The 27,963-nt window shown below is 38.3% G+C and overlaps 2 protein-coding genes across 3 annotated transcripts in view; one reads left to right on the top strand and one right to left on the bottom strand.

Annotated features, from left to right (window-relative positions):
* LOC123878530 (protein neuralized-like) overlaps positions 1-8,854 on the top strand; it is a 54,208-nt gene extending 45,354 nt beyond the window's left edge. The window contains exons 3-4 of the mRNA XM_045925749.1: positions 1,897-3,006; positions 3,519-8,854. Coding sequence (XP_045781705.1) covers positions 1,897-3,006; positions 3,519-3,998 — 1,590 coding nt within the window. The 3' untranslated portion in view covers positions 3,999-8,854. The remainder of the gene's footprint in view (positions 1-1,896; positions 3,007-3,518) is intronic.
* Positions 8,855-20,956: 12,102 nt separating this feature from the next.
* LOC123878521 lies at positions 20,957-26,355 on the bottom strand. 2 transcript variants are annotated; one of them, XM_045925734.1, is made up of 6 exons: positions 26,173-26,355; positions 24,101-24,580; positions 23,207-23,315; positions 22,576-22,706; positions 21,925-22,111; positions 20,957-21,329 (listed from the first exon to the last, which is right to left on the bottom strand). In XM_045925734.1, exons 2-6 carry the CDS (start codon positions 24,578-24,580, stop codon positions 21,151-21,153), a joined length of 1,086 nt encoding a protein of 361 aa, XP_045781690.1. In that variant the 5' UTR covers positions 26,173-26,355; the 3' UTR covers positions 20,957-21,150. The 2 variants fall into 2 exon arrangements, with proteins under 2 accessions (XP_045781690.1, XP_045781691.1); XM_045925735.1 differs by lacking the exon at positions 26,173-26,355 and adding an exon at positions 25,972-26,088.
* Between the last annotated feature and the right edge of the window lie 1,608 nt (positions 26,356-27,963).

Genomic DNA, 27,963 nt, shown 5'->3' with positions numbered 1-27,963 from the left:
AAGGTGAGCCTTCATCGCACTCGCTCCGAAAACATTCCTTCCCTGTTGTCGCAGCGCCCCGCACGTCGTGCACGGGCGGCGCGCCCAACAACCTGCCGCCGCTCAGCTTCCACGCCGTGCACGGCGAGAACGTGCGCGTGTCGCGCGACGGCGCCACGGCGCGCCGCGTCGAGTCCTTCTGCAAGGGCGTGGCCTTCAGCGCGCGCCCCGTGCGCGTCAACGAGAAGGTGAGCCTTCATCGCACTCGCTCCGAAAACATTCCTTCCCTGTTGTCGCAGCGCCCCGCACGTCGTGCACGGGCGGCGCGCCCAACAACCTGCCGCCGCTCAGCTTCCACGCCGTGCACGGCGAGAACGTGCGCGTGTCGCGCGACGGCGCCACGGCGCGCCGCGTCGAGTCCTTCTGCAAGGGCGTGGCCTTCAGCGCGCGCCCCGTGCGCGTCAACGAGAAGGTGAGCCTTCATCGCACTCGCTCCGAAAACATTCCTTCCCTGTTGTCGCAGCGCCCCGCACGTCGTGCACGGGCGGCGCGCCCAACAACCTGCCGCCGCTCAGCTTCCACGCCGTGCACGGCGAGAACGTGCGCGTGTCGCGCGACGGCGCCACGGCGCGCCGCGTCGAGTCCTTCTGCAAGGGCGTGGCCTTCAGCGCGCGCCCCGTGCGCGTCAACGAGAAGGTGAGCCTTCATCGCACTCGCTCCGAAAACATTCCTTCCCTGTTGTCGCAGCGCCCCGCACGTCGTGCACGGGCGGCGCGCCCAACAACCTGCCGCCGCTCAGCTTCCACGCCGTGCACGGCGAGAACGTGCGCGTGTCGCGCGACGGCGCCACGGCGCGCCGCGTCGAGTCCTTCTGCAAGGGCGTGGCCTTCAGCGCGCGCCCCGTGCGCGTCAACGAGAAGGTGAGCCTTCATCGCACTCGCTCCGAAAACATTCCTTCCCTGTTGTCGCAGCGCCCCGCACGTCGTGCACGGGCGGCGCGCCCAACAACCTGCCGCCGCTCAGCTTCCACGCCGTGCACGGCGAGAACGTGCGCGTGTCGCGCGACGGCGCCACGGCGCGCCGCGTCGAGTCCTTCTGCAAGGGCGTGGCCTTCAGCGCGCGCCCCGTGCGCGTCAACGAGAAGGTGAGCCTTCATCGCACTCGCTCCGAAAACATTCCTTCCCTGTTGTCGCAGCGCCCCGCACGTCGTGCACGGGCGGCGCGCCCAACAACCTGCCGCCGCTCAGCTTCCACGCCGTGCACGGCGAGAACGTGCGCGTGTCGCGCGACGGCGCCACGGCGCGCCGCGTCGAGTCCTTCTGCAAGGGCGTGGCCTTCAGCGCGCGCCCCGTGCGCGTCAACGAGAAGGTGAGCCTTCATCGCACTCGCTCCGAAAACATTCCTTCCCTGTTGTCGCAGCGCCCCGCACGTCGTGCACGGGCGGCGCGCCCAACAACCTGCCGCCGCTCAGCTTCCACGCCGTGCACGGCGAGAACGTGCGCGTGTCGCGCGACGGCGCCACGGCGCGCCGCGTCGAGTCCTTCTGCAAGGGCGTGGCCTTCAGCGCGCGCCCCGTGCGCGTCAACGAGAAGGTGGGCCTTCATCGCACTCGCTCCGAAAACATTCCTTTGCCCTTTGAAATCTGCGTGGAAAGTGGTCATTTTGCTCGCTAACGTGCAAAGTATGAGTTGAAATTCGAACGTGGTCTATGGCTGGCTTACTTACATATCTTTTTTAGATCAATATGTCGGCCTACTACTGAGCACGGTTGTCTTCTTAGAATAAGAAGAGTCAGCTAGTTATTATATAACTAATTTGAAACCCACATTTATTAAAAATTCGCTGAAACATCACCCACTCTATTTCCCTAGCAATCTACTAGGAATCAATTATCTAATTAGTCCGTTTGTATTCCAGGTGTGCCTCCGTTTCGTGGAAATTTCCAACAGCTGGAGCGGCGTCATCCGCTTCGGCTTCACCACCCACGACCCTACGAGCCTCGCCCACGCGCTCCCCAAGTACGCCTGCCCCGACCTCACCAACAAACCCGGGAACTGGGCCAAAGCACTCGGCGAGAGATTCTGCGAGAAAGACAATATCCTCTACTATTATGTCAATTCAGCCGGCGATGTCCACTTCGGCATCAACGGGGAAGACAAAGGCTTGTTCTTCACCGGAGTGGACACCCGCAGCCCCATATGGGCGCTAGTGGACGTTTATGGCAACTGCACGGCGGTACAATTCGCTGACCCGAGAGCCCCGAACCAAGTCAGACGATGCACGCAAAGCCCTGTCGCAGAAGAAGACAGATTAGTCGGTGGAATGAGGTCCTTATGCGTCGAAGATCCCCTACCACCACCCAGATATCAGAACCCTTTAGTACCCCTAAGCTTACACAGAACTAGAGGTCGCAACGTGAACTTTGTTAACGAGAGAGGTGTAGCATCCAGAGCGGAAGCGGAATTCTGTCAAGGATACGTGTTCACAGCTCGCCCGATGCGGCCGGGACAGACCATCGTCGTCCAGATCTTATCCACGGAAACCGCATACGCGGGTAGTTTAGCTATCGGCTTAACGTCGTGCGATCCAGCCACGTTAAGGCAGTGCGATTTGCCTGACGATGCAGAACAATTGCTGGACCGACCGGAATACTGGGTGGTTAGACGAGACGCTGCGAATGGATTGAGGAGGGGAGATGAACTGGCTGTGACTTTGACGCTGGATGGGGAAGTGCGTGTGAGCAGAAACGGGTCGAACCCGATCACAGTGATGCACGTGGATCATACGTTGAGGCTGTGGGCGTTTGTGGATATCTATGGTGCTACTCAGAAGGTGCGGATGCTGAGCTCTCAAGCGCTTCAAGCGCAGACCCCTCCTCAGCAGTTGCGGGTGCTGGCCAGTTCTGCAGCGCCGCTAGCCGCTGGAGGAGGCGGAACGGTGCTGGTGGTGAGCCTGCCTCCGCAAGGCGCGCAGCAGAACACGGCACATCAACAAGGATTGACTTTGGCGAGCGCGCACTATATTGAGGTGAATTTTTATATCCATTCATTTGATGTTTAGAAACTTTGACTTTCGTTTCAACTCTAGGGCAAAAATAGGAAGGGAACTGATAAGTGGCTATATGAAAATTTGGAATGTTGACATATATCTTTGAACTTTTCCTGAAATATGCAGGTTTCTTAAGCATATTTTCATGGTGTCCATGGTGTTCATGGTGGTGGTTGTCCTATGTAGGTAGGAAGTTGTAGAAAGATTACTTCTTTTTATTAATACACATCATTTTTAAAGAAACAGAATTGAAACTAAAGAAAAATAATAAAAATTGTCTTTTTCCGACTGTCTGTTTAGTTTTTACAAATATTCAAGAAAGCCTATTTTAAATTATTTCTAGGAGTTATAATAGTTTGAGTCAGGTCAACTGCTACGTTTCTTTATCTGTTCCTTTCATTTATCGGAGTCTACCAATTAATTCTAAACAAATTTTACTGACAAAAACTTCATCTTGAATGCAATTAACAGTCTTATTTCTTCTTCCACAGCCAATCCAGGCGTCGTCACAAATCTGCCTGACCGGTCTCCAGCAGCTACCTCCTCAGCCAGTCTCCTGTCCAGCGCAGGCCTACCGCAGGCCCGACCACTGTCCCTCCTCCAGCCAAAACTCCTGCAACGAGCAGCTCACCCTGCCCAACGGACACGCTGAGCCCAACCAACAACCCTTGAGGGAACCCTTGAGGCTGGAGAGGATCCCCAACAACCCATCCACCAGCCGACCCATCCCATCCACATCCCATCACAACCAACCCATCTACACCGTCATCGGGGAAGGGACAACTACGAACCTCACCGGTACAGAATGCACCATATGTTATGAGAACCCCATAGACAGTGTGTTGTATATGTGTGGACACATGTGCATGTGCTATAGATGTGCAGTCCAACAGTGGAGGGGGAAGGGGGGCGGCCAGTGCCCCCTGTGCAGGGCACAGATTAAAGATGTCATCCGTACTTATAAGTCCTGAGATGTGGTCCAAAATAGTGGGTTTCGCGCGGTTCTTGTGCTGTCAAAGTTGACATTGACGTTTTAAGTGTCGTTCAGAAATAAGTTTTCAAGTTGGGAATGATGAGAATAACGCAATTTTTGAGCAATCGCTGTCAAAGCTGACACTAACATTCAAAATTTCAATAGTTTCGTGGAGAAATTTTGTTCTTCGTTCTTGTTTGGTGACTTTAAGACCAGCACAATGCACTTTGCAAATGTCAATTACCCAGGAATTATGTTTATAAATTGGTAATACTGGGTTTCGCGCAATTGTTGAGCTGTCACTGTCAAAGTTGACACTGACGTTTAAGATGACGTTTAAAAATTGAATGGGTGAATGAATTATGGTGGATTCTTGAGCTGTCAGTTTTGATTTTGAGAGTGACAGTCGACAATTTTCTGGTTAATATACACGTTTGTTCATATTCTGTAATTCGGTGTAACTTTGACAGTCAACTGAAAAAAAAAAATACTCTAAGTGTCAATATCAATTTTGACAGTGACAACCTGCATCGTTCAGAAGTTGCGAACTATCCAAATCGTTACAACTTAATAGATTAAGATTATTAATATGCCAAAAATACGTTCTTAAACACGGAATTTGACGTAAAATAGTAATATAATTTAAATAGAAGTCCCAAAATGTAAATAACTTAATAATAAATAGTTTACTTTAACCGTTTAGTTAACTTTAATTTAATTAAACTGTACAAAAGGCTCCACCATTTAATTTAGTTTTGACAGTAATGTAAACGGATAAAGATGGTTGCATACTACAGTACGCGCCGCGAGCAACGCATTTTTCATTATCATCATCCTGCCTATTTCGCAAAATGTACCTATTTGAAAAAAAAAAAAAAATTTAAACCTTAAAGTCAAAACACTCTCATAAAAAGCCCTAGTCTATAAAAAAACAAACGGATTTTTTGAAAATTCGTTGCAATGCAGCGTGCAGTGTAGTATGTTTCCAGCATAATTTGGGCTGTTTGACACAATAAATGTAGGACTTTTAGCAACAATAATTGTGTATTGCAACATATTTTATGTTTAATATATAATAACAATGTACTAATTATACTAAGCGTAGTTTGACAGTTATTGTAACCGAAAATTGTCCTGATTTTAATGTTAAATTACGAAATGACATTTTTACTGTGTGATTTTCTGATTTATCTCCTAATTGTAGTATTTACAGAAAAAATGTAATTTTTCTATATCGGGAAATGAATAAATGACTAAAGTATTATAATCAAAGGACATTTACGTATCAAAATAATAATTTTGTTTATATTGTGTCTCGAGGGGAAATTTTCAAGTTGACAAAATTCTTCACTAAAGTTGGTTGTAATCTGTCAATTTTGAATATCTTCAGAGCTTTTAAGTGTCCCACTTAGGGGTGTTTATTATTTATATTTTATGAGTTTAAAAAAAAAACTAAATTTATGTTTTTAAGTTGAAATAACACGACATTAGAACTGGATTAAATCTGTCAATTTGTGGGTTAGCTGAAAGACTTGATTTGACCATTCTCTTATTTTTTTCAATTAAAGGCTACCTTTGTATTAAAGTTGACAAATCGCTTCGAATTTGACAGATATGCGCCAACATTTTTGATGGATTCTAAACAAAATTTACACTCGAGGTTCTTGATTTTGACGTTTTATTTATCTGTAAAAAATTGTACGTGATTTTGACAGAAAGTGTAAAAGACGCGAGGCTATAGATAGCAATAGGGTTCCTAAGATTAGGTACCTGTACTGTAGAAATATTATATTATAGCCTGTAGGATGGATCACAAGGTTTTTCCCCACTTCTGGTATTTTGAAGACGTCTGTCTATGCATTTCAATCAAGGGCTTCATACTTGTGATGTCAAATTTTTAAATAAAATCGAGTTTTCTTCATTGTTCTATTTTTTTACATATTTCGTATATTTTTGTTTAATTTTTCTTAAGAAATAGAAATGTTACGAATTGATAAGACATAATATAGTCTTTCAAAATTAAATTTACAGTTTCGTTTTTCATTCGACAGTCTTATATCTTGCGAGCCATCCTATATGTATATAAAATTAGGCTGCAAAACAATATGTACGTCCACTTAAAGAATTAATTATTATTCGGTGATAGTTTATAATGCATTTAATATTAATTTATTGTATTTTTTTTTCTTTGACGTGAAGTGTGACCAACGACGTAAAAAAAAGTAATTTTAAAATGTTAAAAACATTTAGTTTGTATATTATGTATCTCTTTTATAATAGGTACATAGAAAATCCCTAAGTCTTAAACGTACTGGTACGTTAAAAAGCGTTCCAAAACGACGCTAGAAACAAAAATATATAAATACATTATATATGAGTAAATTCTTGTTTCTCATACTTCACTATGTTACCAGACAGTGGGAGTTCCTATCAAATGTCTTTTTTACGATTCACCCTTCAAATGTATAACATAATATAAATTATAAACTTATAGTATCTTATGGACTGTGCGAATTACATTTTTGATCAAAAACTATTGATTTTTAAGCCTTAAAGAAAAAGGATTTCAATTTTTGTATTTTAATGTATTTTTTGTCTTTAAAAAATGTCTATAAATTTTCTCTAGTCTGAAATTTATCTTTTTTTAATCGAATCAATGAAATTTTATGAAATTATTTTTTTAAACTATAAAAATCAAAAAGGAGAATAAATATTTCATATAATACTTACAGTTTTTGCCTATATAAAAATGATGCAATATTTTGGAAAAAGATCGGATACTTAGTGAGATTCGGCCCGTAGTTGACGCGCTATGGCGCTGTGTTGCCACGACTAAATATCTTGCATCGAAATAAAATATTTTTTTAGATAAAATATATATACTTAATCAGATTTTTACATTATATCCAATACATAGGGGATAATTATATTTTTTATTGCATCATTTTATGAAAGGCAAGAACATAATAATTGTTTATTTTTATTTTATTTCCTATACCGATTTTTTTAAATAACAATTTTCATGGATATTTGAAAAAAATTTTTGTAAGTGTTAGTTTCTTTGTAGCAATTTTTTTATCTATTAATTTGAAGCAATTTGAAATTTGTACGTATTTAGTAACTCGCTCAGTCTATACTATAAACACAATAATTGTAACCTATTTATCCTAGTAACCAATTTTGAATTTAAGGTATTAATGTACTCAACTCAATTCCTTATAATTGCTCAACATTTCTTTCTATCTAGTTTCTAGACCTTATAGATATGCATATCAGTTTACTCTTACATATCTCGGCGCTGGGGCACGACTTTGTCATTGACAAACTTTAAAGGACGTGTTCCTTAAAAGCCTCATAGATGGCGCTGTTCATAACATTCCAAGGAAAGTCGTGGATTTTTTTAAATTGGACTTTAGAAACTTGAAACACAGCGGAAAATGTCACTTGTTGTTTGGAAAACCTCACCCGATATTAGATTTTACCTGGTTTTGATATTAGATGTATTGATAAAATAGAAATAATATAAAAAAATTCAGAGGGCGCTAACCATTTTACGTCACCAACCAATCACAAACGAAACTATGTTTTCGAATTGAATTTCGAATATTTTTTGAAAACATGTTTGCGATTGGTTGGTGGCTCAAAATGGTTAGCGCCTACTGAAATTTTTGTCTGTCATTTTAATGATATTACGTAACAGAGAGCGATATAAACTTCTTTCCACGGAGATGGAGCATAGATGGTATCCGTGACTTCGTTTCGCTTGGATTTAGGTTCTTAAAACTCCGTAGGCACTTTAATTTTTCCGAATAAAAAACAGCATCCTTTTGCTGCCGCCTTGGAATGAACAGCGCCATCTATGAGGGGTTTTTAAGGAACACGCCCTGGAAAGTGCTTCATTGAGCGACAATTTTGACTGTTGTGGCTCCGCTTATACGATTAGGTCGTGGCCCAATGGTTAATATTAAAATTGCATTTTTCTATTTTAATCATTCCTTTTTAGAAGATTTTTAAGATGATTAGTGATTACCAATTTTTTGTACCAAACTTTTGCAGCCAGTTTCGTATTGTACTTTGTTTATTATTAATTATTTAATTGTTAATTTTAAGCATCTGTATTATTTGTAATCTGTAGGATTCTTAATTTAAAAAATAATTATATTTACTCAATCGAGGTAACTTTGAAAGTTAAGTAATGCACAACACTTATTTTAATTATTTATAATGGTATCAAAACTAAATGATTAGAACATAAAATTGAGGTCAATTCTGATGTCCTTTTCTAAACTAAATTAAACTAAATTTAGAGTATCGGCATCTTTTTCTTTTTAATATTGCGAAAAAAGGACGGAAAATGAATTTTTAATCAAGTCTATGATCATAGCAAAGTTGCCTCGATTAAGTTAATATGTGTAGTTTAAAATGTATTTATTTAATTATCTATAGTTTTAAGCCCTTTTTTATAACGGCTCTGGTTTGTAACCTTTGAGCACTTTTATACCAAAACAGTGTGACCAGTTTATTATTAAATTAAAGCGACGATGTTTAAAAACCAAAATCATTAATTCTTTTTAAAAAAACTGACTTCAAAAGTATGAAATATGTCATTTTTTATGTACGTAGGTTTTGGTCAGTTTTTTTAAAATGAACTTTTGTATTTATTTTGAGTGTATCAAAATTTTTTGATTTGTGATAATTTTATGTTTTACGTATTGATTATTTTTTTATTTGTTTTCATTTGGTCTGCGTATATCGTTGTCATCTAGTCGTTAATTTATTTTTGATTTAATACACTTTGATTTAAATAAGAAGGGAGTTTAGATAAGTTTTGAATTAAAATGGTTATTATCGAAACACTTGTGTTTTATTGTATTCATTCTACCTACCCACCCTCTTGAATAATAATGATCTCAGTAAATTCAATTAAACATATTTATATCAAGTAGGCAAACTTGTAGCTCAATAGAATAGAATAGAATAGAATATATTTTTATTCAAGTAAACTTTTACAAGTGCTTTTGAATCGTCAGTATAATTTACCACTGGTTCGGAATGGCGTTCCTACATAGAAGAACCAGCAAGAAACTCGGCGGTTGCTCTTTTCAACTGTTGAATTTACAATAATATTATGCCATACAATACAAGTAGTCAAATCAATATCCCCAGGTAATATTAACGGGTCTCTCCGTCAAGTTGTTCAAAAAGGTCTAGATTTTACTAAGAACAATCGCAGTTACAATTATAATGTAGGCTAGGTATATGAAATCAAACAGTCAAAACTGTTTTAACTAAAAAAACAAGACGACCACTGACGTTGGTCAGAAATGTCTGAAATTCCAGTCAGCTGGAATAACCTCATTAAATTCCTAAATGGTGAACCTACCTATACAAAGATTATGTCGTATGTGGGCTAGAATGAAATCTGAGCACTCCGACTCCACACAGTCTTAATATGTCTGTCCTGTCCCTAGTCTTCTGGTTGAGCCCATTTAAAACACTAAAGGAATAAGGGCCGGCGCACATATGGCAGAGCGCAGCGCAGAGCATGCCCGCGAAGTTTTCTAATCGCGTGACACATTACGTGAATTCGTACCAGAGAATGCGCGAGCACGCGCGTAACTGCGCGAGTATCCGCACGATGCACAATTGATTTTAGATATTATTTTAATGAGGACAACGTCGATAATATTTTGACTGTGAAAAATGCTCTGCGCTGCGCTCCGCCATATGTGCGCCGGCCCTAAGACAGATATAAGACTGTGTTAAGTCAAGTGGGTCAGATTTAAAACCACTTTCAGCAGATATCACTAAAATATTTTCTGCTCAAAAGAACTATTTACTAAAATTTTTAAGTCAAAAACACTTGACCAATGTCGTTCCTCGTTTAGACTATTCGACTGGTTATTTTTTCGGTTGAAATTTTGATAGGATAAGAATTATAACTATAGAATACTTAAATGAGCATGATCCAAATCTGCGCGACCAAGCGAATACGAAGCGGGAACGTCAGGCGCGCGGCGGTTACCGCACGATATTTTAAGGGTGATTTTTTACCCGTCTTTGGTCCAAACCCTTCTCACTCTGAGAATAAAAAAAAGATTGAATTGATGAAGGGTTCTCTATTACCCCTTTTAAAATTCGTTAAATCAATCAAAATCCCGTACGGAATTAATTCCGGAGTGCGCGCGCTTCTATGTACTTACCTAGTTCTATTAGTTCAGATTTTGCGGGAAAAAACTTAAGGCTTCCATAGTTAGATCATAGACCTACAGAGTTAGCCCTAATCTTCACATTTTTTGTTGAGTTTTGGCAATATGGTAAAAATGTAATTGCAAAGGGTCCACCGCAACCAGTTAAATCTTGAAAGTGGTCTAACAATGAGAAATAAAAGTCTGGGAACCTCTGGTCTATAGTAACAATTTTGAAGAAAACCGTGGTGTGCGCTTGCTCTTATCTATTTTAGGGAAAAATACTTGGAGAGTTTTGCAGAGTTTGTCGTATGGGAATAGGCATTACCATCATCTATACTAATAAATAAAATTGGAGTGTCTGTCTGTAATTTCGAAATAACTACCTCATATTAAGCTCATATGGTTATTTGAACGATACCAACACTGAATCACACGTTTTTAAAATTTTTGTCTGTCTATCTGTTTGAAAAGGCTAATCTTTGGAACGGCTGAACCGATTTTGACGGGACTTTCACAGGCAAGTAGAGGATTGACCAGGGCGTAACATAGGCTACTTTTTTAACCGACTTTCAAAAAGGGAGTTGTGTTTTTCTACCTATGTACACCGAAATCTCCGAGATTTCTGAACCGATTTGCGTCATTTCTTTTTTAATCGATAGAGGAACTTTGCGACATAGTTTCATAAAAAATTTGGAGTCCAACTCCTCAATCCTGATGCTGCAGGGGATCTGACCAATCCACGCGGGCGAAGCTGCGGGCATCAGCTAGTTTAAAAATAAAAACCATAAATAGTACAAAAATGTTTATTTACAAAAAACTTCTTAACATTACGAAATTCATTTATTGATCGTCATTGCTACAGAGTATTAAAAAATAAGTTTAAAAAAATGGCGCCGCAAAAGGGCGGCAAAATTACGATTTTATAAATGCTATTTGAATACAGCTATGAAGTTAATGTAGCTTCTCAAGTCAATTTTACTAAAATAAAGTTAAAATAAAAATACATACAATTAAGGGGCTGGTTTCTTCTCAATACAAGTGTAAATTAACACCCCCGACAAGTGAAGGTTACAGTAACTAGAAAAGAGCTGATAACTTTCAAACAGCTGAACCGATTTTCTTGGATTATAGCTAAGAACACTCTCGATCAAGCCAAGATTCATTAGTTTAGGAGCTACGATGCCACAGACAGATACACAGATACACACGTCAAACTTATAACACCCCTGTTTTTGACTCGGGGGTTAAAAACTCACAACTGTGTTAAGGTTTATTTAGCGATCGAGAAATCAACCTAAAATATAGTGCGTACAAAATAAGTAGTTAGTCCAAACTGAAGCTTAGCCGAGCTCGTGTTTTTAACCCCCGACCCAAAAAGTGGGGTGTTATAAGTTTTTAATCTTAGTCTAGACCTGCGAAAACCACCATGTTGCAACTTCAGATTAAATTGTTTTGCGATATAATATAATTATATGAGTATATTAGAAGATAACAATGTTTCCTCCGATTGAAATTTTCAAAATTTAACGTACAGAAATCGTCCAATCACAGTTTTATTATAAGTATAGATTTAGATTAATTTCCTGTACATACTGGCCAAAAAAATTTCAACCTTGCATTGATTGTATTATATTTTATAGGCAAGGGTCAGACTGTCTAACAATAAACTTTTTCTGTATGCACCCTAGCAATACATAGTGGATTATTAAGACCGAAATTAGAGCATATCCACACCCGCGCACACGCACGAACCGTGCGCATAATGCGTATCATAAAAACATAATGTGGACATGTCCACGTGTGGTTTGCATGCATGTTCGTGAGTTTGGGAGTGAGTACAAATATGATGTTCTGGAGTGGAGACCGCGTATCAGCAAGCGCAGTGTGGGACGACCTCCGACCCAGTGGACTGAGGACTTCAAGAAGATAGCGGGAAGTGGGTGGATGAGGAAGGCGGAGGATCGTGTGTGGTGGCGCGCTCTTGGGAAGGCCTATGTCCAGCAGTGGACGCAAACGGGCTGATTGATTGATTGACAAATATGATATTATCCGCGTTCGCGACATACACTTGCCCACAGAGAGTGGCGCGTCCATAGGTGTTGGATGCGCGTTGTGTGCACGGTTCGTGCGCGTGCGCAGGTGTGGATCTACCTCACGATATTTACCGACCGTGAGCACCTTGCGTAGCTTTCATAAATAAAACTTAGATTAAAACATATCTAAATAATATACAGTGCGGTTTACATACAAACATACGTATGACTACAGTAAGACGACAGGTAAAAATAGCTCTGTTCTCTAACCTTTCTAACTCTGCGAGGCACGGGGGAAACGAAAAGGTCAATTTCGGGCCTCCAAAGCCGGTCACCCATCCGTCGTTGCTTAGCAATCTCTCTACTGATAGCTCTCTCTACTCTACTCACTCAAACTCACTACTGAGCACGGCTCTGCTTTTAGAATGTCTGTTTGGCCATAGTCTGGTCAAGTTTGGATTCGCAGGCTTCACACACCTTTTCAGAACTCTCAGGCATGCAGGATGTTTTCCTTCACCGTTAAAGCAAGGAAAATTATAATATTTGCTTAAAACGCTAACAACTCTGAAACGTGTTGGCAACACCTCGTTCTCACGTTCGGTGTTGCTTGGTGTTGGTGGATATGCTGTGGTCGTGACGTCAGAGCCCCCTCCATCGAGACGAAAAAGATGGCGCTAGGGCGAGGACGTGGCGTGGAACGACAAGCTTCAGTTGCTGTTTGCGCTCCGACCGATTTACATTGCATTATACGGGTTGATTTTACTATCTGAGAGTTTAATTGTTAACATCAGAAGTGTGTAGTAACTTGCGCTTTGGGGAAAAATCGGTCGAAACGCAAACGTACTTTTCCACCTGGAGGTCTTCAAGTGCCAGGACACCGTCGGCCGCGATGGAAACGTAATAAGGTATCTCGTAAAGATACCGAAACTGTGAGTACTTTGAATAATTATTAAAGATTAAGTGAATATGGTTTAAATTACTAAATCGTATTCTCAAACTTTTGTATAGTCAGGTGAGATAATTCGTTACTAAACTAAGTTGAAGGTATCAGGTGTCAGCAAAGTCTGGCACGATTTAATATTGCGTACAGTCTATAAGTGGTCCTCGTGGGAATAGTGATCGGTAAACGAAATTGTCTTTTGGTTCCAAATTCAAAGGAATACGTTTTTAAAATGGTTAATTTTTAGTTTGTTCGAATTTTATTTTGGAACTAAATGTTAAACTCACGTTTGTCTTAACTTTTTTTTCGAACAAAATATTATTTAAATTATAGTGGGTCAATTATTATAGTAGCATCAGTAATATACGTCCTTAGAAGATAATAATTTAAAAACGTGTGACGATTGAGCTAGTTATTTACATAGAAGTTTTTATAATAAAAATATTAAACATGTGGGTAGTATACGTGACGAACAAGTTAAAATGTTATAGTGGTAGTGGTAAAAGTAATCGAAGAATGTCTTAGGTTAGTCAAACTTCACAAGTGAAATGTTAGCTCAGAGATATAAATCATGATAACCAATCCCGAACTCGTATACTGAAATGAAATGAAATTTATTTATTTGCTGAATATCAGTTGTTGAGTTCAAAATTATAACTAAGTAGCGACCTTCATATTCTACTTCATAAGCATGCAAAAATATTTAATACTCATCAGGAATAATCCGTACAAATAATCCTGATGAGACCAAAAAGTGAATTAATTTCTATGGTAACATGTCTCTTAATTAAATGACAATATTAATATTATAATAATAAGTTATTATACTAATTGTAAGTAAATGTTACATAATATATGGGGTTAAAAAGTGTATATTTTTGATACATGTCACGAGGCGTTTATAGATACTGGAAGTAGTTGTCCGCGCATATCAAATTCGTTAGTAAGGGGATTTCAGTTTAAAAACATTTATTTATCAATAAAGAGCATAACAGTCTTTTAGATTTCAGGAATTACAGCTATTTACATTTACAATGGTAGGTACTTACGCACATGATATCAAGTATCCATTTTAGTACTTCATATTATCTACATTGAATAATTGTGTGGGTAAGTAATAACATCCATACGTTTATAATACTAGTTTTTAGGGAAGTTTTCGTAATTGTTCTTCTTTTAAAGCATAATTGGGAGTGTATATATCCTGTTATTATTTTCCTGATAGGAATACAAGTTTGAAGCGCGTACGAGTGACTTATATTTAGAATTTTCGTATCTTTATAGAGGTAATTCTTTATTCTTTCTTTATTTGCATTCATGTCTTACATCATAAATAAAAAAATATCATAATATTACAACATGAAGCCCCGTTGGGGCGTTGCAAAGTAAAACATATGTAAATAATCAAAGGTAATATTACAATTCTTATGAAATATGAAATATGAATAGCAAAAATTATGAATTAATTATATGGTCATTAAATAAAAATAAAATAAAAAGGTCACATATAAATAAAGATTATGGGAGTTTTCAAATTATGTCCTATTATAACTAATCAGACTTTAAAAAAAAGTACTTACAAATAAAAAGTGGTTAACAAAGTTATAACAATCTTCTTATATCGTATTATCATATTATTGAGGTATATTCATTCAATAGTTCATGCACACTGTAGTAAAATTTTTGGATTAGCCATTTTTTTAGTTTTGTTTAAATATTGTTTCTTTTGTTTCATCTATTATTATTGCTATACAGGTTATTTAAATCAGTAAATATTTAAAAAAGAGGCTTTGTCGCAGTTTTAAATAAGTACTGGACAGGTTTACCTTAGTGCTACCTAAGTAAATAATTAATTAGATAGATAATAACTTTAAATTATTACAGTAAAGATTATTTACATATGAAGTTTTAGTTTTATTTTTTTATATTCTGCGTGCTCATCGACATAGGCATCCCCTTTTCGATATACTATTCAATATACAATAGAATAGAATAGACTAGACTAGAATAGAATATGATATAATAATTCAAGTAAACTTTTACAAATGCTTTTGAATCGTCAAAATAATTTACCATGCATTACAATATGATGTTTGACTAGATCGTTATAATATTAGGGCGTACTTTTGGCATACAAGATGAATAATTTTACGTAAGGTTTCTATTTAAAGATAAAGCTGAATTTTTTTGTTGATACAAAAAGGTAATAAAAAACAAAATGTGTTAACATTCCTTTTGATTCAATTGCGTTAAGCGAATTTATTTTTACGTTATAGGTATGTACCTATTGGGAACTAGGGAGTAATAACTTGCTTGGACGGAATGTAACAGAGTGATCCGATTTGGTTTATCCCCGAAAAAAGTAATGTAATAATGTAATAGTAGACTCGTATACACATTGACCTCTGAAAGCATTTTAGCTATTTTTTGTCCATCCAAACAGAGAACCGTTTTGTATACATGTACAAGTCGATTAGATTGAACTAGAACGAAGGTAAAAGGATTGTACATTATATTTTAATAAAATAGACACAGACAGACTAGTAACGATGAAAGTAATAGGTATTTCTCTTCAGAGTTAGAACTATTGCCTGTAGTCTGTTCAATTCAAAAGTTTTGTTGCATTTGTTGGGTACCTGCTTCAAAAACAAATAATAATTACGGATTGTGGTGTGTATAATATGATAATGAAGCTTTATTTAGTTTGTAAAGTCATAGTATATCATTAATAATGCAAATTAGAATAATATTTTAAAAAAAAATAACTATGATTTATGTTGGTAGTTAATACCTAATATTACAAATGTGGGTAAAAGCTTCACATTTGCGTTGAACAAAGAAATATTCTTGTCCGGATAGCTAAGTGGGTATTATTAACTTGAGAAATTCTCATTTAAAAGATTACAATAAGAGGGTAGACAAATGCAACATTTTTATGCTCTCAGCTGCAATTCTGTGCTATAATCAGGACAGGCCGAAAATAATAAAGAGTGACAGTAAGAGTATATTTTGCGAATAGAAATATTAGATAGCATACAGTGGCAGTAGATGAATTCCTTGCGTGAATGGACAGATGAATGAGTTAAAAAGAAAGTCTTGGTTTTGGCAGTGGCATGCATCGGTGTCGCTCATAATCCATGACTCTCTGTTTATCAGTTTTAATTAGCTTATAATTATTTGAGATAGCGTAATTAATATTTGCATATATGGAATATGAAATACCAATTATTATTATTGTTTGATACTAGAGTAATTCATGAATTAAAATAGTTTGTGGGTTATAAGATTATATTTGGTGACCAACCCTCGTAATTAATAATGCAGTGAACTAGTGAAATCATTAATATAACTGCAGTTAAGATATTGATTAGTTTAAAAAGTGATAGTTTTAGTATGATAATAATTATTTAAAGTTAACTTTGATAGCACCAGCTTTACAATCAAACGATCCGTTTATAATAATAAAGCATTGATAGTTAAAATAAAATGGATGAGATCAAATATGATTCTTATGAGATCAAATACCTTGTATTATGGTGAACTAGGCACCGGTGATCCCTTGCGTGGATGCGCGGTAGATAAAGATAATGTGGTGATTGCATACGTGGATGAATAGTGTCGGAGCACTGTGTGGGTGCACGATGCTATGGCATTGAGTATGTGTTCAGAATTTAGTAAAGAATTTTGAGATTTAGTAAAGAGGTATGATCTGATTTTAATCGTGAGTGCTAATGCATTGCTTCTTTAAAGAATATTCATGGAGTATTAAAAACCATGTTGGCAAGGCTACCTTGTGTATTATGTTGAGTAATCTATTTAAAATTAAGTATGTATAGCAACATAATTGATACAGCGAGCCGTGATAAAATTTTGGAAGATTAATTAGTTGGAATATTGCACCATGGATATAAGATATCACACTGGGATACGAAGCTTGAACTTTGATAAAATATTCGAAAGATAATTGGGAATATTGTACCATGAATATAAAATATCACATTGGAATACGATGCTTAAACTTGAAGGCGAACTTGGTACGCTTAAGTGAGTGAAATGCTCTTTAAGTGCAAGTGGTCTTCAAGTGATCTTCTACGATGCTTGACCTTGATGGCGAACTTGGTACGCTTAAGAGAGCGAAATGCTCTTTAAGTGCAAGTAGTCTTCAAGTGGTCTTCTATAATGCTTGGAACTTGATGGCGAACTTGGTACGCTTAAGTGAGCGAAATGCTCTTTAAGTGCAAGTGGTCTTCAAGTGGTCTTCTATGATGCTTGGAACTTGAAGGTGAACTTGGTACACTTAAGTGAGCGAAATGTTCTTTAAGTGCAAGTGATCTTCAAGTGGTCTTCACCAACTTGGTACGCTTAAGTGAGCGAAATGTTCTTTAAGTGCAAGTGGTCTTGACCAACTTGCTGCATTTAAGTGAGCGAAACGCTCTTTAAGTGCAGTTGGTTTTCAACTACGACAAATCTGGTCCCCTAAGTGTGGCAAAGTCCCTTTAGATGCGGTTGTTTTGTTCTTTAAATTGAAAGCTGTTGTTGTGATGAGTGATAACGAATGGACAATATTCCTGGATCTTACGAGTACATAGTGGAGGTGTCTTGTTAAGTTGCAAGCTGTCGTATGATTGTGAAGTGATAAGTGACAATGAATGGGCAATATTCCTTAGGAAGTTAGGAAGGATCCTTACAAGTAGGTAATGTGAATCAGGTGTTAACGGTTGTTTATTTTGCAGTAATTTTATCCCGACTCGTGGGGTGCCCGGGGCGGGCACCATGCAGCATGGCCGTGTTGGCAACACCTCGTTCTCACGTTCGGTGTTGCTTGGTGTTGGTGGATATGCTGTGGTCGTGACGTCAGAGCCCCCTCCATCGAGACGAAAAAGATGGCGCTAGGGCGAGGACGTGGCGTGGAACGACAAGCTTCAGTTGCTGTTTGCGCTCCGACCGATTTACATTGCATTATACGGGTTGATTTTACTATCTGAGAGTTTAATTGTTAACAAACGTTAAAAGGTGCGTGTCTGGGATCGAACCCCAACCACTAGGATATAAACTAGGCCGCATGCTCCTCTAAAGACAAATCGCCCTCTTATATCATCCAGAGGTATATTTACCCGACGCCATCTGTAATTTGAAGTAGAAAAGTATTAAAAATATTGTGATATGATACAGAGATCAAAGCCTTACAACTATCGGACATAAAAAACAGCTTCTTAACATAAAAGTAAGAAATTTTCGACTACCCGCATGCATTGAAGAAATTATGTACCAAGGTTCTAAGTTAAAGGAAATTAGTAATTACATAGTTTAAGTTGCCTTAAAAAATAATACTGAACGGATTTGGTTTACAGTTAGTTACAATATGACAGTTCGTTCGACAATTTTCGTCGATTCTGATATCTTTCTCTAAACCAAATTTAGAGTATTTGCATCTTTTTCTTTTTAATATTGCTAAAAAAAGACAGAACATAAATTTTACATTTAAAGACTACATTTTAGAACACGCTACAAAAAACAATAGCCTCACGACTGACAGCAAATGTTATGAAGTTTGACAGCTCAAAACTAAATTAGGTTCGTCTGTCCTTTTCTTATTACATTGGTAAGTAAGGGATGCGAATACTCTAAAATTTAGTTCGCTCAGAAAAATGGTTGTACCATTTTATTTGACGATTGAAAAAATTGTCATAAACTAAACTGCTATTTCTGTAGTCATTTCACGCTACAAAGTACAATCTTAGTAAATGCATCAAATATTCATATAAAAATACTGGTATACTGATTTGTACGTCTGTTTATCATACTCTATGGCTTACATCTATAAAATATCTACTAAAATTGGCATTCAATATTATCATCGTATACTTACCAATTTTTATACGGCATTATTTCGACATGAAAAGTTTTCGGACGTATACAGGTGTTTAAATAATAAATAAGTAAAAAATGCTTTATTTTCATAGATTTTGGTCGATTACCATTAAAAAAACTAGATTTTTGGTTACAAAATTTTGCAAATATAATCGTTGTGAACAAATTGTAATAAAAAACGACTATTCTGCTAATAAACTAACTCAAAAGTAAATTTCACATTTCAAAATGGCACCATAGTCGCCATATTGAGTCTTTTTTTCAAAAACTTAAGCCAGTTTCACTCAGGATGATGCAAGGATTCTAAGGATACCCCAAACATCCGAATCTGTTCAAGCATTTATGAGTTATTGTGGTATAAATAAACTCACATACATTCCATACATGAAGCCTGAAAACATCACATTCCTTTGTTTGGGCAGTTGTGTCAAAACGTATGTTAATTTTGAACCAAAATAAAACGATTGGAATGTCAAAAATTTGGAAAAAAATCGATGAAGGCACGATTCACTTGGTTTTCGTTTAATACTACTTTTCGGATACAAAAATATACACGCTTACAAAATACTGTGTGAAATTCTACCATTTAGTAGAAAATTTATTCACATTGCAACATTAATCTAATCATAAGTACTAGCGAAGGCGAGTGTTGCCACACGATAAGTTAAAGGCATGCATTTCTTATATTTTAAATCATTATTTACATTATCGTACCATAAAGAACAATACAGGTGTAACCAGAACGTTAGCAAAAACGAAATTAGAAAAACTACGATTTTTTAAATCCTGTATTTTTTTTTAAAGTTCACAATAAAACATCTGACGGACGCTAGAGGTCAATGAACGTTCCGTAAATAGGTCACTCGATGTCAATGCCGCATCGTAGGTGGGGCATTGACCCGAGTTTTGCACGCTATACAATGCAACAATACAATGCTATACAATACATACTACAAGATGAGGCAAATGGTTTCTTGCTAGCGTTCTGGTAACATTCTGTATATAATTCGTGAAAATGTATTATATTAAGCGGATTGGCCGTAAAAAGATATCAGACAGATACACTCTTTCACTGTTACAATATTAATGTATTTATAAAGTATAAATTTAAATATAAAATAGATGGTTTAGGGTATGATTTTTCGATTTATAAAAAACGAAAATAATATTCCAATTGAAATGACACGCATGTTCCCTGTTACAGGATAATAATAAATTACATCCAAAAATACTAATACTATCAGGCATTTTGATTATCTATAACTACTGGCCTTAAAAAATATTGTATCAAAAATACCACTGTATTACGAACACAGAATTCAAAATTATGCCTGTATGAAGATCACGCCGGCCAATGTGCACTTGGCCGGCGTGGCGAACTATGCTAACACCCCCCCCCCCCCCCCCATTCTGAGGGCAGACCCGTGCTCCATAGTGGCCAGTAACCATCATCATGATGATTATGTGAATAGCTAACAATTGGCGTACGCTGTGCAAGAGCACAACGACACTAATGTTTTAGGTGCCATTTCTATTACGTACCTTTAGAATTCTGTGTTTGTAACAATTACTGGAAAAGTATCATTGATTGCGATTGTCGCTAAGATTGCTATAACAGTACCGTAATACAGCGGTTAATCTAATCTCACTTTTGCAATACAATAATTATTGTGATACTATGTACAAGTTAACACTAAAGATTCTTATTTTAAACAGTTGTCAAAAAAGCTACCACTTTGTACCGGTTTCCTATCAAAAATATTTCTAATGGTAGAAAAACCTACCACGATCGTAAACACTTACCTACTTGATGTAATCTTTATTATTTTCTACCATTATAATGATTTTCTACCATTGCATAGTTTGTCTATTTTTTTTTTTACAAAATAGTAGTAAATAATTTTAAACCAAGGTTATGAAAGTTATCGTAGGTTTTGACAATCAAACTACGGTTATTTAAAAAAATAATACGGTAATTAAGTTATGATAGATTTCTGATAAGTTGTGTCTATCAATGGTAAAAAAGTGTACAGTCAGTATTGAATTTCTACCATAACAGTGGAAAATACCATTTTTTTTTACAAATCCTACCAAAACCAGTAGGGATTTTTGTAACTAGCTATTCGGCGCGTAGTCAGCCCAGGAGCAGAACCAGTTGTAGTTAAACATGGCGGCGTAGGGGTGTTTCCTCTTCTTGTGCAGACGGAGGGACTCTTCCGACGCGTACCAGTACTGCGGGAACTTGTCGAACGGAAACCTCTCGGATTCTTTCACGTAGGGCTCCGTTGAGGTCACTGGAAACAAGAAAAATCATTTTATACTTCTATACAAGGTCGGTCGGAGAGTATAATCTGCTATGTTCATGTGAGTACATTTAAGTTTAGTTTTCACAATCAAAGATAGATGACGCTGTCGTCCATTGTGTTGCGCTCAAGGTACATGTACAATGGTACAATTCAAATTTAATTTGGATTTTGCAATTTGTAAACTAATACGACAAAGTAGGCTTATGGCATTCTAGTAGCGCCAATGGCAGTATCATCTCCACATATTTATAAAAAAATCTTTACTTGAAAGGGTCCAGTTTAAGAAATTAGTTATAGTATCGACTAATTTGTGAGTAACTCATGTCAAACTCATTATTTTGACTAATTTCTTAAACAGAACAAGGTTTGGTAAAGGTTTTACTAGTTCAATTTGAAGCTTTTTCTATTAGAGCTAACTAAAACTACCATATGGTAGTAATTTTCTATTATTCGAAGGAATTTCCCGCTACTCATAAATCAATTTATAAAATAGTCTACTATTCATATTCACCGACCGACCATCTTAAGATTCAAACCGAAAATTTTCAAATCCTACCAAATTGGTAGAAATTTGACCACTAACCTGGCGGCAAGCAGTAGACGCAGAATATCCTGTGTTTCCGGCTCTCGTGCTGCTCCAGGTGCTTCTTGTGGTGTTTCCTGCGGAGCGACACGTGCGGGCAGCACGGGCACGGGATCGCGAGCTCCTTGGGCACGCTGCCGTGGCGCTCCGCGGCGTGGCTCACCAGCGTCGACACCACGCGATAGCCCTGGGCAGAAACTAACTTTTGACGACCTCCCTGGCGCAGTGGTGAGCGCTGTGGTCTTATTAGTGGGAGGTACCGGGTTCGATTCCCGACAAGAGTTTGGAATTTTATAAATGGGAGGCTTCGGCTGTGGCTAGTTACCACCATACCGGTAAAGCCGTGCCACCAAGCGATTCAGCGTTCCGATACGACGTCGTGTAGAAACCAAAGGGGATGGGTTTGATAAAAACTGCCATACCCCTTCCAGGTTAGCCCGCTTCCATCTTAGACTGCACCATCACTTACCACCAGGTGAGATTGCAGTATCTGAATTTAAAAAAAAAACCAAGGAAAACTTGAAAAATATATCATTGAAAAAATCTCCTTTCTTCGCAACTTACAAGTGCAATAATACCATTTTTATAAGTGTTTTCGTCGATGTACCTGCACAGAAATCTTTTCATCTAGTGAATGAATAAAAAAGTTACCTTAAAACAGTGTTCACATCGGTAGGGGAAGCTCTTCCACTTGGGGTTCTTCTTCCGGCTGAACACCATCCTGTAGGGCTCCGCCGGGAACCAGTCCGAGGGGTCCAACTGCAGCTCTACCAGCTCCGTCCCTGGAACACAGCCCGAACATAATATGGTAGCATTATAAATGTGTTCTTCTCGCTTTCTCACTACTACTACTAAATAATTTTTAGTACATATATACATATGATGCAACATGCAGCATGCGACATGCATCGCCCGCCCTCCCACTGATAAACATGCAGGAAAAGCCAGCCACCATGCAAGCCACACGCACCACCACAAATCCCAACACCACTCGACGCACATTTCGCATTAGGCATTGTAAGGTTTAAATCTCCTGAGGATGCTCCAGTGTCGGGGCGAAACGTGCATCGAGTGGTGTTGGGATTAGTGTGGTGCTGCGTGGTGGTGGTACGTGTGGCTTGCTTGGTGGCTGGCTTTTCCTGCATGTTTATCAGTGGGAGGGCAGGCAGTGCATGTCGCATGCTGCAAGTTGCACCATACAGATTTCTTTGGTTTGGGGGATTATAGCAAATTAAGCTTTTGGTTCCTTGTATGTATATGTTGTTTCCTGTGTGTATGTTACCTGGCGGTAGTTTGGGCTGTGGGCGGGGTTCGGGCGGCGGCGGGGGGAGGGTGACGGTGGTGAGGGTGGTGTTGGCCGCCAGCAGACTCGTCAGTATGGTGTTCTGGGCCTGGAAACCAATGATACAACTTTGCTGAGTATAACGCCATTATGAGGAAGAGAGCTGCATCTATGATGAACAGAGTATGCGGGAGCTCCTACAGTATTCTGAGAACACTCGCTGCAAAGTGGGAAAACCCTTTTATGAACAAATAAATAAATGGAATGAGCACCTAGGTGTAACTCTGTGTAAGAAGTTTAGGTTTGCAGACTATGGCCTGAACCATTCTGAGTGGAGACCCATTCTCAGTAGTGGCCCGGCGATGGGTTGAAATGATAATAATGAACACAGCTCTGTTGATGAATCTCTTTCAGCCTTACCTTACATATTATATTGAAACTAATATTATAAATGCGAAAGTGTGTCTGTCTGTCTGCTGCCTTTTCACAGCCCAACAGTTTAACCGATTCTGACGAAAGGTACAGAGTTAGCTTATATACCGGGGACGGACATAGGCTATTTTTATCCCGGAAAATCAAAGAGTTCCCACGGGATTCCTAAAGACCCATCCGCTCAACCGATTTGTATGAAAGGTACCGAGGTAGCTTGCATCTATGTTATTTTAACTTTTACTACTTATTGTTATTTTAACGTTATTTTAACTAATTTTAGTAGACAACTTTTTATCCAGGAAAACCAAACAGTTCCCAAGGGATCTTCAAAAACCTACATCCACGCGGACGAAGTCGCGGGAATCCCCTTGTATTGAAATACTTCTCTAGTATGATGTAAATATCTACAGCGCCACCTATTTTAGCATTCTGGAACTAAACATAGTATGACTAAGTAAATACCTGTAATACAGCTCCCTGGGTGAAACTCTGTGTCAGTATTTTAGGTTTGCGCTTGTAACCTTTGGGAGGACCTCTCTTCTTAGCAATTTCTCCATTCTTCTTGTATCTCACTACCTCTCCATCCACTGGTTTTGTTACAGGCGTTATAGTTAACTTAGCAGGCAACGAATAACGACTGTGCAAACTTTTAACGATATTGTTTGTATGCAAGTTATTTGTTGCAAATGCTAATGGGTTAGCTAGATTTAACGGGTTGTTAACAAATTTTGGTAACGTATTTGTGGTGGTTGGGAATATGGTTAAGGACTTTGGTGTGGAAAACGCTGGTATTTGATACACTTGTAAGTTGAATTCGGGTGTGAGTTTGAGACGTTTTGAGGTTGGTTCGTCATCGCTGGAGTCTGATTGGTTGAGAGGGTCTTTGTCGGACGTTCTGAAGGGCTCCGAATGGAGTGAATCTGCTTCTTGGATGCAAAACATCTGCAATGGAGAAATATAAATCATTATTATAGTGATTGCAAAAAAGGATTGGAGTTCAATCTGAAGTTGCAACATAATGTCTAATAACCAAATTCCAGGCAATATGTATAGAGAGCCAACAGTGTTGGAGATGTTATAGTGCACATATTGTGTGTGTGCATACAGGTGAACTCTTTTTTCCCTCTCATTCAAAGTATGATGGGTCAGAAATCAGACACTACTGGAGAGAGATTAAACACTTTGTGAGGCACGGGTGGTTACACACCAAGTGTGCAGGTCACAGACTAAGGAGTACACAAACCCGGCTGAGATCTGTTTTTGTACAATGCACCATCATACACTGCATGTTCTGATTGGACTTTGTTTTCACGCCCTATAGATGTAATGCAGTTGAAAGCAGTGATAGCCTAGTGGTTAAAACTTGCTCTTATTTTGAGGGTGCAGGGTTCAATCCCTGGCACACAGCTCTAGCTTTTCAGAGTTGTGTGTTTTAAGAAATTAAATATGCTTTAATGGTGAAGGAGAACTTCACGAGGAACCCTACATATGTGAGAGTTTTCCACAATGTTTGCAGAGGTGCGTAAAGTCTGCAAATCCACAATTGACCAGCGTTGTGGACTACGGCTTGACCCTTCTCTTTCTGGGTTGAGAATGTGATTATGAGAAGAGACCCTGTCCATTGCCACTTCAGTTTCCCAACCTGCTAAGCTATGTCAGCCACTCTGGTTCTCCTATGGATCTCCTCATTTTTGATCATGTAGAGATATAGCTCTCTTTATCGCTCACTGAGTGACTCTGAGCCTTCTCCCATAACCCATATAGAATGATACTTTTACATGATAGATGGTACTTTTACAGTAAAAACATATTAAGGCTTAGACTGCAATGCTCAAAGTTTGATCAAATAAATGAGTTTTACAATTAATATTAGATTTTGGACAAAATAATACATCTTATGTACATACTGATTAAACAGGTAGGCATCTACTACAAATCTTCAAAAACATCGTATTTGTAGGACTTTCGAACACAAAGAAAGTAGGTAAAAATTGATAGTATTATTGAATAAAAAACTACTTCTTATTATGATAGAAAAATTAAGTATTATTGATTGAAAAGATGACTTGATATCCATGATAGAACATTTTAGTATTACTTGTATGTGATATTATCAATTAACCATATTGATCAATACTTAGTTTTGGCCATAAAAATACATCAAACAAAATCTGTTCACTTTGTTAACCCAAATAGAACAAGTTGTACATGAGAAAACTACGAAGTACACACAATAACTACTTAACTAGGGTCTCAACAATCATTCAGGCCATTCACACAAAATACAGTTATAATAGAAAACCAAATATGACGAACTAAGTAACTTACAATACCTGCTAATTATTTATGAAAACTTTTACGAAACCTTTTCTTTTCTATATAATACACAGCAAAATGGCGTATTTTCCTACGTAATAGAAAGAAACCGCAAAATTAAGCAACACTCTACAAATACCAACACATTGTTTTACGTACATTGAACTAATTTAATTTACAAATTAAAATTTCGTATTGTTATTGAATGAACCACTCACAGTTTCGCTGTTATTTCGATGCAGTATTCCTTATTATCACGAAAAACACTATGTTCACATCGAAATGAAGTTTATTTGATTGCTTTGTTGCTAAAATAAATGCAAAACTTTAATTAATTTAGGGTTATGCGTTATTTTAATAATAACAAAAGACAAAAGTAGACGCTTGAAAAAATAAATCACGGCTGCATTCGGTTCGGATACGCGCCACAGATATTTTTCACTTTCATTTTAATCGATTTTAGCTATTATTGCAACGGAATAAGGTGCATTAGGAACAAATTATCAAAATTGACACACGATACTAGCGCCTGAAACAGATAACAAAGTTTTAACTATATAGCCAGTCGAGAAAAAAAAAAAAGTTTTAACTATTTTTAGCGGTAAATTCAAATTTAATATTTTTTTAAATTTATAACTAGAATTTATATACAACACACTTTGCAGCTGCCAGTCTTAAGAAGGGTTAGGGTTCGCTTCCTCGTACCCTGTCAAGCCGCATACCAAATAATTTATTAATCTTTTTGTCTTCTCTTCTTTTTCACTCCGTAGGGGGGTGATGTAGAGGCATGCAGCCTCTTTTAAGACTGGCAGCTGCAAAGAAAGCAACTCACTTTGCAGCTACCACTTAGGACACGATTTGGATACGGAACGATTCAAATCTCCTGCGGGCCTGGGCAAACCCCGGGCACGGAGTTCACCTCAGAGACACCAAGACCGAAACACCTCGGTCACGCATCGAGCTCCGGCCCTCGTTTTATACCACAGTTTTTATTATAACTACAGCCATATTGTAAATAATTGTTCATATAATACAAAGTGTAAATATGTAAGCAGCCTTTCATTTATCAGTAACATTCGCTGCTACACTATGGCCAAGCCCTTATCATTCTGAGAGAAGATCTGTACTCAGTAGTGAGCCAGCTACGGATCACTTCTATCACATCGATGACTTTTGGGAGATATTTTACAGTATTATCCTGGGAAGAAAGAAATAAAATCCTTGAAGTAGTTTTATTTTACAATTTATTTGTTAAAAACTTACCTAACTACATTAATTCGACAGTTTATAATAAAGCTTAAATCTAATACATATGACTTGCTTCACATAGAAAGACATAGGTACTTATGAGTATGTACTTGAGTACTAAGTATTAACAGGGCACTCTCCGTAACTTGCTCCATACAATCGTAGTCCCAATTTCATTTGAATATTAAGCAACCAAAGTCCATGAAATTTTGCAGACATATTCTAGAAACTAATAACTAAAATCCACAGACACAGATATTAGTTTCTAGAATATGTCTGCAAAATTTAATGGACTTTGGTTGCTTAATATTCAAATGAAATTGGAACTACGATTGTATGAAACGAGTGACGGAGAGAGCCCTCTTAAGTAATGAATAAAATTAAACAACAGAAATAGACATGTACGTAATGCACCTACCTAACAATATTGCATTAAAAAGAACGAAAAAAACAATAATTTAAGTTAAGTAAGTATAGGTAGGCACCTATTTAGTTATGTACTTTAAAAATCAGGCAAGCTTTTGGCACTTGACTCTTACGTAGGTCTAAAGGTGCCCACGCACTCGAACTGAACTGTAGCTGAACTGCGCGTCGCGGCTGCGCCCCACACGATATTCTCTCCAGCCGCGACGCGCGGCCGTGACGCGCTACGCGGTACGCCCGTCACTCTCCAGCCGCGACGCGACTATCGTGCGCGGCGCTGCCGCGACGGCGACGCGCAGTTCAGCTGCAGTTCAGTTCGAGTGCGTGGGCACCTTTAT

Source organism: Maniola jurtina, chromosome 26 (genome assembly GCF_905333055.1).
Source record: "Maniola jurtina chromosome 26, ilManJurt1.1, whole genome shotgun sequence".
NCBI classification, from domain to species: domain Eukaryota; kingdom Metazoa; phylum Arthropoda; class Insecta; order Lepidoptera; family Nymphalidae; genus Maniola; species Maniola jurtina.
Note: the sequence above shows the minus strand (reverse complement) of the source record. Positions and strands in the feature narration are given on the sequence as shown.

Coding starts and splice junctions, on each gene's coding strand:
- LOC123878521 (XM_045925734.1), bottom strand. CDS start 24,580: ATGTTTTGCATCCAAGAAGCAGATTCACTCCATTCGGAGCCCTTCAGA. Junction 22,707..23,206: donor ACAGCCCAAACTACCGCCAG/GTAACATACACA, acceptor GCTGTGTTCCAG/GGACGGAGCTGGTAGAGCTG. Junction 21,330..21,924: donor CGTCTACTGCTTGCCGCCAG/GTTAGTGGTCAA, acceptor TCTTGTTTCCAG/TGACCTCAACGGAGCCCTAC.